Raw genomic sequence first — 14352 nt, forward strand, 5'->3', positions numbered from 1 at the left:
ATAAATTGGTCTAGATGAGTTTAATGTGTATGTATATGTGTGTGTGTGTATATATATATATAATACATTTCACATTATAATTATATGAATTATGTATGTATAATAGTTAATTATGTTTTATGTATATATATAAATACATATATGTACTCAAGTTAGATGGGTAGAGGAAAAAAGAGTGATCTGGGAGTAGTTGGGAAGTGAATATGATCAGAGTGTGCTGTACAAAATTCTTAAAGAGAAAATGCCTAGAAATGCCTACACCTAGAAAAAAGTGTAAATTCTAGGTGGTGATTATATTTGGATCCTGAAACTATTATTATTTTATGAGTATTGAGATATTTAAAATAATCATAACTGATCTATATAAGGAGAAAGAAAAAAGTTTGCAACTTCCTATTAAAAATACTATTTTTCCTTACAGCTTTAAATGGTCATAACAAAAGTCAGTTTGCAAGCATCAGGATAAGTCTTGTAAAAGAACATTGTACAACATGGATTCTCTAACAGAAGACTTTTATGTGAGGTAAGGAATGATTATCACAACTGAGCTGCAGTTGTCATATTCCCAAGACAATATAAGCATTAGACTTTTCTACAAACTTTGGAAACTGGTGAATTGAATGCCCTGAAGCTTTAGGAAAATTTAGCAACTTTGATTAGAGAGAATTGTAGACTGAGTGAAGTCCAGTTTTCACAAGAGATCTTTAGGGACTCTCCCCTAGCTAAAGCACAAAGGTCCAAATAGTGTGCCATACTTGAGGGCATTGTTTTAAAGGTACACAGGTATCACTTAAATAACAAAAACAGAAAACAAAAAAACCTATTTTTAGGTGCTTGGCTGATTTGCTTGCATGAGCATATGTGGACTATGTGTGTGTAATGTAGGAAGAAAGCAGAAGATGGCATTAAGTCCCTTGAACATATAGTTAATGTGGGTACAGAGAATTGGAATTGGGTCCTCAGGATGAGTATCCAGTGCTCTTAACCACCAAGGGATCTCCACTCCGGATATTTTTTTGAAAAAAAAAAAAAAGATAGTGTTTTAACAGGCACTCGCATTGACTATAAATTGTATTTGACTTTAGTGGGGCCTTTTTGTTTTCTTCTTTTTTTTTTTTAATTCTCACTTTATACAGGATAACAAGCATAACACGGAAGAACTGTTTATTGATTCCCCAGTATTTAGAGAGTTAGACTTAAGAAAAAGGCTTTGTAAGTAGAGCTTCTGATGTAGTAGGAACATACACAGCAGAAAGTATATGTGAGCCAGACATAATGGCACACACCTGTAAAGCCAGCACATGGCGAGGCAGAGGCGGGCGGATGCCTGTGAGTTGGAGCCTAGAATGGTCTTAGTGACTCCGGATAGCCAAGGCTACATAGAGAAACCCTTTCTTGGGGGAGAAAAAGGGTGGAAGGGCAGTATTTCTGTAGGTAAAGCACATAAGTACAATATTGCAAACACTGGTTTGTGGAGAAAATAATACTGACTAGAAATTGAATTTTCATAAAGTGACATTAGAATTGATTTGTAAAGATGAGAAAATTTGATGACTGTAGAAGCAGGAGAGAATAGGAAGTTATTTGAATTGGAAACAGCAAGAAAATGTACCTATATACAATGAGAAAATCCTCCTTTGCAAAGACTTCTTTACCTTGATGTCGTGCTATAAGTTTGTGTGTGTGGTCTGTGAGTATATGTGTGGTCTATATATGTGAGGGTGCACACTCAGCCTTCTGAAGTGTGTAGAAGACCGAGGTCAATGTCAGGTGTCTTCCTCTATCTCTGAGCTCCCTCAGTTTTGAGGCAGCATCTCCCACTGAACCTAGAGTTCCCCTATCTACTCTGTGGTCTGGCCAGAGAGCTCATCCATCGCGCCCACCGCAGCATTGGGGTTCTAGGAGTGTACTGTCATGCTTAATTTTTAACCTGAGTACTGGGAAGCCAATCTTAGGTCCTTTTTGTCTGTGGTGCATCTGGTAAACATGCAGAGTTAATTATACCAGTTTGCTGGTTTCTCTACCATCATTAAGCAAGGGCTTAGCATAGTTTTTCTCTAACTTGAGACTCCAAAAAGATGTAGATACATATCAAAATCAACTGTGACAGTTTAGAAACATCCAGATGGCCAAACCTGGCTGTGCTAGATAGCTTATTTCCATATTAGGCTTTGATATACATTTGTGATACTTTTGAAACTTTGAGATAATGACTCAATTCTTTGATTCTTTACTGCTGCAACTTGTGATCTCTGTGAGAACAGGCTTTTACTATACTTTTTTTTTTAAGTGGAAATCCTGATGTGGAGGAGGAGACCAAGGAAGAAACTGAGAATAATGTAGAGAAACCAGTCAGTCAGCAGGTAAGAGAAAATAATACTCAGCAAATTTGTATGTGAAGTTATAATACAAAGAGTACTTATACAATTTTTAGCAAGTCACTTTCTGGAAAAGTGAATTTTTCTAATTTTTTTCCAACTTCTGAAACTTTATAAAAGTGAATTTTTCATAAGTAAGTCTTTCTGAGAAGATTACTGCTGTATGTCTAGGGTATTCTAATCCTCCTGAGAAGTTGAAATCTGTTGAAAATTACACAGTTACCCAGAAACATCTTAGCACCAGGCTTCATTTGTTAATGCTTTCTTCTTTGCAATATTGTCGATAAAGCTGTACTAGGCAAGCACTATATATTCTCCTAACCTATGAAAAGGAAAATTCAAACAAAATCAAGCTAGGAATATGAATATTCATGTGCGCGCATGTGCACGCACACAAACACACACAAATACACATCCAGAATTTTATTTATCAGAAAGTTTATTGATTTATTTCGGGAACAGTCTCTTCATTTTATTATTTTTACTGTTAGAATTTCTAAGTATATCTAAGTGAAAGATAATGAGCCTAAATTATATATTAATTTAAAACCTTTATTGATGATGAGAGGATGTAGAGATGGCTTAGTGGTTACAAACATTTTACATTCTTGCAGGAGACATAGATCCAGTTCCCAGCACCAACATGGCAGTTCACAACTGTCTGTAACTTCAGTTCTGAAAGATCTCATGCCCAATTTTTGCCCCTATGAACACATACATGGTACATATACAAACATACAGGGATAAGGATAGCTTTTTAATAGCTAAGCCATCTCTCCATTTGGGTGAAGTATTTTCAATATAAAAATTAAAATTTATTAATTATAAATTATATAAGATTAAAATACTTATGTGAATAAGACATGCCATAGTCAATGAAAGATTGAAGAGAAATTTGTTGTTCTGTTAGTATAATTTTTACCTATCTTATATTTTTGGTTGTGAGCCTAGCCTTTAACGGATGAGCCATCTCGTCAGTCCTAATTTTTACCTCTCATATAGTTTTGTTCCATAAATTTTCCTTAATGATTGATACTCACATGCTAATAAAGTTTTAAAGGTTTTGTAGTAACATATAAGGAGAATAAAATAATCATAATAGCTTGAGTTTATCGGTAGAAAATATCTCAGATTAATTATAATGTGTTCATGTATACACAGGTTATACAATTGAACAAAGACAGGAACCAGGGCTATTAAGGCCAGAAAAGACGTTTCTAAATAAAATTTAGGATTATGAAATTGAGAAAAGGTTGATACTTTGTCTCAGTTACTTTCTTACTTTTGTAATAAGACACAGTAACCCAGGTAAGGTAAAGAAGGAAGCATTTAATGACTGTAATGGACTTGGAGTATTACAGCAGGCTGGCAGAAATGACACCAGATCAGTAGCTAAGAGCTTAATATCTTGGGACACAGACAGGTAGCAGAGAGTGGCACACCACCTCAGCAAGGCTACCGCTCCTTATTCTTCTCAAGTATCTCTCCCAACTGGAATATTCAAATATATGAGCCTTGGGGGCCGTTCTCATTTGAAACACCATACACTTCAGCCTCAACTTGGGTTAAATTATTAAAATATTAAATGTATGTTCTTTAAATGAATCACTAAGGCATAAAATATTTTGATAGCAAATTTCAAATTTTAAAATGTTAATAATAAAATACAAGATAAATGTTTAACTCCATGAATCTATGACATTTCCTTAAATAATTTATTCATGCCATAATCTGTCTGTATGTAAGTTTGTTAATTGTGTCAGATTCCTTAGTAACATTGACAATAGAGTTGATTTTTAATGTGATATGGATATACTACAGGCAATAATCATCCTTGTAAAATTTATAAAGCCACCTTGTGGGTTTTCTAAAAAAAATTTCAAGTCAACAAATTCTGTTACAAGTATCTGTATACACTTCAAAGAGATTTGGCATACTTTTAACCTTACTTATAAAGCAAATTTGGGTATAATTGTCATGTGCAAGGTACTGTAAAATATAAGGTGCATAAGTTCTTCAAAAATGGCTCAGGATGGAAGAATAATTTTGAGACCCAGCCCTAGAGCAGACAGTGCTGCAGTAGATTTTATTGATTCTTAATTGTTTTTCTATCTAATTATTGTTCTGTTAGGGGTCCAAGAGTCAAACATCCCACACTTGGGCATCTTCAGTAACTTAAGCTCTTTAGGTGTATAATAAGCTGTGTGCTCTGATTTGTAGACACTATGACACCTAGTTCTCAAAGCTTGTCTGTGAGGTAGGGCTGCCGTCTGTCGCCTGTGGCACTTTGCCTCCGTTCTCACAGGCACTTCACAACTGCTGTTAGTAGATAGTCTATCAGGCTTTGACTCTAGTCATCAAGTAGCCATTACTGATGACTGTATTAATAAAAGCTACTTCCCTAAATCTCAGAATCATTCAATTCTCAATTATGAATGAGTTGAAAAAGTTATTCTATCTTAGTTTTTAATTTAAAGCCCTAAAACTAAATTCATTTAAAATTACTATGGGTTTAGAAGCTGAAAGATCAGTCATATCACTTTTTTAAAAAGTTGATAGTTTTCCTGTTACTATATAGAATAATCTACTTATGTTTCTTGAGCAGAGATGGTCTTATTCTTAAGCTTTATGGTTCTATCACTTAGATACACACACACACAGGTACGTAGACACTACGTGTGCATGTGCATGTGTGTGGGTGTGAAAACTTTAAAAATATTTTTGGTGATTTTTATCAGTAGAATAAATGAAACTTGTATTAAGTCTAAATTAATATATGTCTTACAGGACAAACAGAAAATGGATATACCTACTGATCTTGACCCTGTTAACCCACTATTAGAAGTGAAGAAGCTATTAAATGCAATCAACTCTCTACCCAAAGGTGTGTTCCCTAACATTGAAAAGTTCATACAAGAAGATTTCTCCTTCCAGACTATGCAGGTAACATCATCATTTCTCTTTAGTGGTGAATGACTTATATAAAGCTATATAATATAATCAGAGTCTTAAAATCTCCATCTGACATTTATTAAATGTTTTGCTGTCAACATTGACTGTAGACTCGTTAACAAATTTTAAGTCATCATAGAAATGTATATTTATAGTCGTAAGCTATAGAGTTTAGTGCTTATTTTGACCCAGTATATAACATAAATGTGCCACTCTTGGCTAGGGACTACTTTTGTTTTTGTTTTCCCATTTTAAAAAATATTTGACAGGCCAGGCATGGTGCCGCTTGCCTTTAATCCCAGCACTGAGCAAAAGCAGGTGGATCGCTGTGTTTTTGAGGCTAACCTGGTCTATAAAGCGAGTCTAGGGCAGACAAGGCTAACACAGAGAGACCTTGTCATGGAAAAAAAATTCACAACTTTTTAAAAAAATATAAGGAAAAAATATATCTAATCTTTTATATTTATTAGTAAAATTTATTCCATATAGAGTATATAGTAGATTAGGAACATTTTTAACTCTTTCCTCTTTTGATCACTTTTCACCTGAGAAATTTTTACATCATTTGTGTGTATAATATACATGTCAAACACTACAAATAATACATAAATTTATTTGGTATAGATGTAATTTGACATTTATTAAAGACAGTAGTAAGTTTGAATACTGATTAGGTTGATGTTTATTTTTACACAAAGAATTAAATCTTGGCCAAATTTTTTTATTATTCAATGTAGTGAATTTTTCCCTGGCTAGAAAAATAAATGTATTGTTCTCTTTTTGTTTTTTGGTGTTTTTTTGTTTGTTTGTTTGTTTTGTTTTGTTTTGTTTTGTTTTGTTTTTTAAGACAAGGTCTCACTATTTAACCTAAGCTACCTTGTAACTCTTAATGTAGACCAGACTGGCCTCAAACTCACACAGACTTGCCTGCCACAGCCTCTGAGTGTTGCGGTTAAAGATGTGCAGCACCATACCTGTCTTTGTATTTTGATTTTATAATTGTAAGTGTTGAGCTGATAGAAAATAGACACAGACCGGAGAGGCTATCTGTACTCTGCCCACACCAGAAGCTCAACTAAAAGAAAAGGGTGTTAACCTTAGCCCTTCTTTCTTGCTCAGCCATGAGGACAGCTTCTCTAGATGCAAGGCCACTAAAAGCTTTACCTGGTATCCCAGACAAAGAAACACTCTATGTGTATTAGAAAATGGGGGGCAGGGGGGATCAGAAGAAAGTAGGATTGATACTTTTTTCTAAAGGAGTAGAACAGTTGTCTGCTTCTTACTTATCAAGGCAAGGGTGTGTGTGTGGGTGTGTGTGTGTGTGTGTGTGTTAAAGGAAATACCTACTAAGCATATTATCTTATATTGGTTAACAATAAGCATAATAAATAAATATGTAAGTAAAGTATATTGCATAGGTAATTTGAAAAATCTTTGTCTTCAACAAGGTTTATATATTTTTTTTGTGTGTGTGATATATTTAGAAATCCTAACTTACAGAAATTATCTTAATTATTCTTCACAGAGGGAAGTTGCAGCTAATAGCCAGACAGGGGAAGAAATTGTTCCTGCTTTAACATTAGATTTTTTGATAACACAACTTGAAATAGCACTTAGAAACATTCAAGCTGCTAATTATACGGTGAGTTTTTTACATCGAATATTTGAAATCATGTGCAACATTTATTTTATGGAGAACAGCAATATGTGCATATTTGTATTTTTCTTAGATTAAAAGATACCTGAACTAGTGAGATTAGACATTACAGTTTACAGTCAGTCATGAACTTCAGAAAATCATTCAGGCACAGAAAAGCAGGTACAGAAAGAGTCTGAGAATGTTGACCAGAGAATAGGACGACAGTCACCAGTGGGAGGGTGGAAGGGAAGGGTTGAAAAGGTGTTGGTCAAACCACAGAATTTCAGTTAGATGGGAGGGAAAATGTTCAAGAGAGCTATTAATACCTTATTATGAATGCAGCTAATAGCAATTTATTACATTCTTAAGAATGCTGAGTAGATTATAAAATTTTACCACAGAAGTGATAAATATGTAGAGCCATTCACATGTAAATGAGCTTGATTTAGTCTATATATGTAATTCAAATATTGTTGTATATCATTAATATATATGTGTCAATTAAAGTAAAAGAAAATTTCTTATTGCTACGTATTAGCCCCTTCTGTTATGCTACTCTGCTGTGTCTGCAGGACTCTATTTCTGTTTATTCACCCACTGCCTCTGCCTCTTAACAGTCTGTTCTGCTCACAGTGACCTGTGAGTCTTGAGAGAAGGAGCTATAATAATGACGTCCCACCTAGGGATGATCGTTCCACAGCCTCTTACTCCTTGCACTTCGGCCAATTGTAGATCTCCACACTAATCACTGTCCACTACAAATAGAAGTTTCTATGATGAACGTTGAGAGATTCATTAATTTATTATATGATGATAAGTGATTAGCAGTGAGCTTAATACTATTTAGGAGCGTAACAGTATAAGGGCCTGTGACCTGTCTGGCCACACGATCTTGGCCTGACAATAGAGTCAGAGATGAATTTTATCTTGTGGAGCAGGATTTGAATCCAATAGGAAAGTTGTTGGTTGCTCATGTTTGTTTGTGCCAACATTGCCCTGGTAGGTGTTTCTTGCCAGGCCAAACATTATAGTTCATGGTGTTCAAAGCTAGGAAGCATTGATGATTCTTTTATCTTCCTGTAAGTGTGCATAGCACCTGCTAGCACCATGAAAGCCAGCCAGTGGAGATCTAAGTTCTAAGTCAGTACCATGCTCTGTGACTCGCATACATGGGTCTCCAGCAGTACTGGAGAATAACCAACAGCAATGGCAGGAGCCCGTAATGCTTGAGTACCTACAGGAACTCACTGGCCAATAGCATGAAGAGAGGTGACCCATTCTTGGCACTTGGATTTTTATTTGTTAACCTGTAGGGCTTTTTGAAAATCAGAAGAGAATTTAAAAAGAACACTCTTTTTTTGAAAAGCTAAATGAAATAGGGATGATTGAATTTGCTTTTATCTTCTTTGATCAAATTCCTTTCGTGGATAATTTTATCAAATGAAAATAACATGTTTTTTAATAGTTATTAGCAAATGATGGGTAATAAAATGAAAATTTTTACTACTTTTAATAATTATTAAGTAGGTCAAGGACTTTCAGTTAGCCCTTTTAAACTGATAAATAGCATCATGTAAATAGCCAATTGTGGTTTTTCTCTTTTTTTAGGCACATCAAATTAATATTGGTTATTACTTGACATTACTGTTTTTGTATGGAGTGGCACTCAGCGAAAGAGGAAAGAAAGAGGTATGGCGCATGTATTATTTACCTTATAGCTCTTCTCATATACCTTGGCTTCACTGTACAGTTGAAATTGTTAATTTAAAAAACTGTGGAATTGAAGGCTTTCTATAAATTTTGTCTCATTTGTATTAGATAGTAATTATATTGAAGATGTATGTTGTGATTAAAAAGAAAGAGTAAACAATATCAGCTTATACTTATGTTTTGTAAGACTATTTTTATCTTTTAAATGTTCCTTATTTGTATACTTCATAATACATATTAACCTATGTTAAATGAAACTTACTTTCTTTTTTCTTAATTTTACTCTTATGAAATATGAATTGTACCTCAGTTTTTATTTTGTCAAATTAAGATGGAACCAAATGAATAAAAATCTGTAATTAACTAAAAAAACTTCCCATTTTGAATTTTTCATGGTTTGTGTTATTTTAATTTTTGTGGCCTTGATAGTCTTTTACTTTCTTTTTTACCAGTCCACACATACACACAAAGAATCTTGGAAAGGATTGTAATTTTAAGTTACAAGTCTATATTTGTATTTTTGCTTCTTAGAAAAAACTATACCTATGGTCGAGTAGTCACGTATTTCCAGTTTGAAACACTTTTGTGTTTGTGAATGATGTTAAATACTTAGTACCTTGTCTTTACAGTCATTTGTAGAGATGTTAAGATTGGGGATATAAATACATGACCAGATGACTGGATCATCATTCTTTTGTTAAATGTATCCAAAATTCTCTAGTTGGGGGAATGAATAGCAATTTTTTTACAGCCAACCCTATTGTGCCACTGCAGGACTGCACAGAAGCTGAAAATAAATTTCTGGTGATGAAGATGGTGATCCAAGAAAGTGAACTTTGTGAAAACTTTATGTCGTTAGTTTATTTTGGACGTGGTTTACTTCGATGTGCTCAGAAAAGGTAAGCATTTAACTTATAGATATATCTTTACTGCTACCTAGATTGCACAGTATACCATTGATCATAACATTTGTGATCTCAGTATTCTTTTCCTATTTCTCATTCCTGGTACTTAATAACTCCATGCATTTGGAAATATTAAAAATGGAACTTAATAGGCCATGGTAAAGTGAAGCAGCCAGGCATCGACAGTATGGGCATTAGATTTTGACAGACCTGGATTCAAACACATTATTCTACCACTTACCCTAAGAAATGTAATTTTACTAAGCCTGATTTTTCTGAAATCTAAAATGCAACAAAAATTAAAACCTATTATAAAAATATACATAAAATATTTACAGAGTAAAAAGCAGTGCCTAGTGAACAAGAAAACAATACAGTACCTGATAGATGATTGTACTTACTGACATTCTCATAATGAATTTTTTCAGTATAAGTGACCTCCTAATGGAATTGCACATACCTGTAGTTCCCACACTAAGGAGGCAGAGGTTGTAGGATCAGGAGTTCAAGGTCAGCCTAGCCCATAGAGTTAGTTAGACTGTCTTCTAAGAGCTAAAAGCAAACAAATGAAAACAAGCAAGCTGAAAGGTCCAAATACTGAGCTTTGAGAATCCTGAATATTACAGATTTTAGGAAGGTGAAATTATATAGAGTAACGAACATAAAATATTTGTTTACTTCCTCTGTAAATTTTTTTAGCATCAACTATTTATTGTGTTTACCTTAAGCATCATATTTCAAGGATTGTGCTTGGTCCTGGGAATATAATACTTTGCAAAACAAGACATTTGCCCTCATAGAACTGAAAATATTTTGAAGAATATAGTTTTTAATCAAATAATCATTCAAAATAGTAATGAAAAATAAAACATGTTGAACTGCTGTGGAGGAATATATAGTGTATGATCCAAGTCTTTATTGGTGCTCCAAAATGGCATAGAAAATCAACAGAAGTCTAGGGATGTAATTGTTGGCTGGGATATAAAGGATGACCAGGAAGGAGTTGCTGCTGGGAAAAATCATGCCTAAAATTACCATGTACATGGTAGTTTTTATTCTGTTTAGGTTTTAGTTCCTATCTTGTATCATGACTCCGTTGTGCTAGGGAATTGGAGACTTCCACTTCCTATGCACTGGGTTTGGTTAGAATGACATCATCTGCAAACAATTTTCAGCACTCACGCTTGGTCCTCTAAGAAAGCCTTTGCCATCCTCAGCCTGTGGCTATGGGATCTTTGACAGGATCATGACCAAATTCATCCAGGACTTCCTCACACAGGGCTTTATCCACTCCTGTAAGTGATAGGTCTGTGTTCTTACATAGCAGTGCCATTCTCACCCCTAGACCCTCCTGACTCTGTTAATACTGTGCCAAGAAATTACCTGCCTTTGTACGTCATTTACCATTGGTCATAATCATACCAAATTTCTGGTTGCATGTTAGGATTGGCTTCAGGTGTCTCTGCAAGAATAGTGAATTTTGACTTTGTGATTTGTCCTGTGCCCACTTCCTAGTGTAGCCTTGTTTTTGCTCTTGGTGTCACATTCTTAGGATCTACTTCCACATTTCTTCTTTCATATCAATCATATTATGCATTTTCTAGGTGAATACATTTTTTATTTTCTTTTTTTTCCTCAACTTAGACTTTGTTTTCTGTCTTGTGCCATTCATTATGCCTGTCCCTAGAGATCTTGGCCCAAGGGCAATGGATGGAGAGAGAAAAAGATCTGAAGAAGATGACCATCTTTTGGGGGGATATGCATCTCTGATGATAATTTTTGATGACATCTAAAGGAGGCAGCTGTCCACCAGCAAGGAAGAAGAAATCCTTGCAAATCAAATTGGCCCACAAGGATTTAGAGACCTGGAGTTCTAAGCACACTCACATACGTATTCTCATTTCAGATCTGTAGGTCCACTTATCCATTATCAAGCCCTGCGTCTAGCATAAGTAGTCCTATGAGGTTGGGCCTGAGGTCCCATTACAGTTGCTTTACCTTTTATTATAAAATTCTGGCCTCAAGTTTGGCATACTATGCTGTTAGAATTTTTTAAATTTACCATAGCACAGCATCCTTCTAACTTTTACAGGGTGTCCTGTTGATAATAGTGTGTCAAGGCTGTGCATTTGTTTTCATTTACAGTTTGTCCTATCTTATAATTAAATTTGGCCCTTACTTTCAGCACAGATTGAATAAAGTAGGTGAGGTTCAGTTTAAATGCTGCCTTAGAGGCCGTCTGGCTTTCAGAGTGCATGCTAAATTAATAGTTGGCTGACCTATACCTGTCATTCTCTCTCTTCAAGGCCTCCAAGACAGTTAACAAAGCCAACCAACTCTACAACCCCTTTAATTACCATGGCCCCCATACTGTTCAACCTAGTGCCTCCCCTTCTACCTGTGTCTCATCCCAGTCTGCCACAGGTGAGAGTCCTAGCATTTGTATTTCTGCAGCATGCCGGAGGTTGTCACCACCTTCCCTGGGTTTTTGTTCCTTCACTGATAAACTATATAACACCAGAGTCCAGTTCAAACTAACCTTCCTTAAAACTGCCTTGCAGATATAATGGAGCACTACTAGAATTTCACAGAGGCTTACAAGAAATTGGAGATACAGATGATGATTGGTTTGAAGTAGATCCTACAGATGATGAAGATTTACCTACAACTTTCACAGTAAGAAAATACTTAAGAATAGTTTGTCACCTCTGACTAATGATAGTTGGCTGTAACAAGTAACTTTAAGATCAACGATCTAACATTCTTTTATTCACAGTTAGCTTTTTGTGTAAGAAGAACCTTGTTTTTATTACCTGGTGCAAATGTGAGCAGATAAGATAAATAGAGGAAGCAGTGTCATCATTTCTAAGTCCTAAAAAGACCAGGGGCTGAATTAGCTAAGCCTGTGTCTTTTCTAAACCTAAGTGTAATAGTTAACTTGTCTTTAAAAAAAATTACAGTTGGCATCGTTTTGTTTTAATTTACAAAATACTGAATGCTTAGGATAGAAAATTTACTCCTTTTATCCCAAAAGAAAATTTTACTCCATTTTATTCAAATGTAGAAGCCATTCTTGTCTTTTTGATTTTGTCTTTCTGTGCACACATGCCCATGCACACTATAATAATTCACTGGATATCTATTAAAATTGGTCTGATGAGTATGTATTTGTTTAATTTTGAAATGTATATTTAATGTTTTAATAGCTAAGTCATTGTACACTGAGTTTTGTTTTGTGTGTACTAGTTAGTATCTTGCTTTAATATACTTAGTCATTTAATAGTGTACACTTCATCTAACAAACTTTTCAGTTCTTCATTCATATATAAAATGATCTTTGTATTTTTCTTATTTCATTTCATTAGAATAAAATTTACATGGTAAAAACATGAAGCCAGTGCTCATAGGCTTGCTTATAAAGTTGTTGATGTGTTTCCATACTAACTCTTAGAACAGTTGGACAAATGTATATTCATTACACAATGTGAGAGCACCCATTTCCCCAAACATTCTGAGAATCGCCTACTTTTCCAGCAGGTTTTGTGCAAAGCCTTTAGTTGCATTGTTTAAAGTAAAAATAACTATATGTTTCTCTTGGTGATGTTTTAAAGGGCAAGTCTCCCTCAAACTTTTAATTTAAGCCTTCAGAATTATTACATTTTAGCTGACTTTAAGCCTAAAAACAAAGAGGCATATCGCATAGAAGTGCTAAGTCAGGTATCAATTGTCAGAACTGAAAGAACAAATCTTATAAACTTCCAATCACAATGAAGAATTTTAAAAGCCTTTCTGAGCAGTCACTAGACTCTGGTGCTGGCTTCTGTGCCAGTGTCAACGTAAGTAGAGGTTTTAACTGAGCTCCTACATAGCTTTATGTATTTCAATTTTGTTCCTAACTAAGCCAGTCTCTAATTTTTTTTAATGTTTTTACTATTTTCTTACTCCTTTTAAATACTTTATATACAAACCTTTTCAGTAAAATTTTATTTTATACAAAGAAGTTTCTAATAACAATTTAATAAAAATATTTATTTTATACAAAGAAGTTTCCAATGACAATTTAATAAAAAATATTAAAGATTTAAAAATCAGTTTTTGCTTCATTATCTGTAACTGTAATTCCTAGTCTCTAGACACCCTTCCCCACTCCCACTCCCACTTATCTACTCAAAAGCTGTCCTAGTATTTAAGTATTTTTAAGTATTGGTTTTCCATTTCAGTATCACAGATGCAGGAGTAGAAAGCTCCTGTATGTATACAATGCCTCCTTTAAATACACATACACTCTCATGTGTACACACATACACACTTTCCCCATATTACCTGTTTTTTATTAAATTGGCCTCAACCCAAGGATGACTTTTTTTCTTTTTTTGTGTAAAATTCTGTATGTCACAACTGAAGTTTTTATCCACTCTAGGTTTTCTCCCTTGTTTGGTTGGAGTAACTCCTCCCTTAAGTGCTTGTTTGGCTGGTGTAACTCCTCCCTTAAGTGCTTGATAAGAAGGTCAATTTTTTGAGATCTTTCAATTTTCAAAATAATGTGTTTGTGAACTTTATTTATGTCTTGTCTAGGAATCGTCGGTTGCAATTTAATTTTGTCATTAAAGTTTTCTACTGGGTCCTGGAAAGATGGCTCAGTGGTTAAGAACACTGGCTCTCTTTCTAGAAGAACCAGATTCAATTGGCAGAACCAATATGGCACCTCACAACCAGCTGCCATTCTAGTCCTAGAGATCCAATGACTACCCCTGTCCTTCATGAACAC

At 34.6% G+C, this 14352-nt stretch overlaps 1 protein-coding gene across 7 annotated transcripts in view; it reads left to right on the top strand.

The window, feature by feature from the left end:
- Positions 1–14352, top strand: part of DZIP3 (DAZ interacting zinc finger protein 3) — a 61205-nt gene that overhangs the window by 8407 nt on the left and 38446 nt on the right. For all 7 annotated transcript variants that reach the window (XM_084802244.1, XM_084802246.1, XM_084802243.1 and 4 more), the window contains 7 exons: positions 422–523; positions 2291–2363; positions 5166–5321; positions 6856–6972; positions 8578–8658; positions 9454–9578; positions 12146–12260. In XM_084802244.1, the coding sequence (XP_084658370.1) occupies positions 492–523; positions 2291–2363; positions 5166–5321; positions 6856–6972; positions 8578–8658; positions 9454–9578; positions 12146–12260 (699 nt within the window). In that variant the 5' untranslated portion in view covers positions 422–491. The remainder of the gene's footprint in view (positions 1–421; positions 524–2290; positions 2364–5165; positions 5322–6855; positions 6973–8577; positions 8659–9453; positions 9579–12145; positions 12261–14352) is intronic.

Source organism: Acomys minous (genome assembly GCF_964271855.1).
Source record: "Acomys minous genome assembly, chromosome: 11".
Lineage (NCBI taxonomy): Eukaryota > Metazoa > Chordata > Mammalia > Rodentia > Muridae > Acomys > Acomys minous.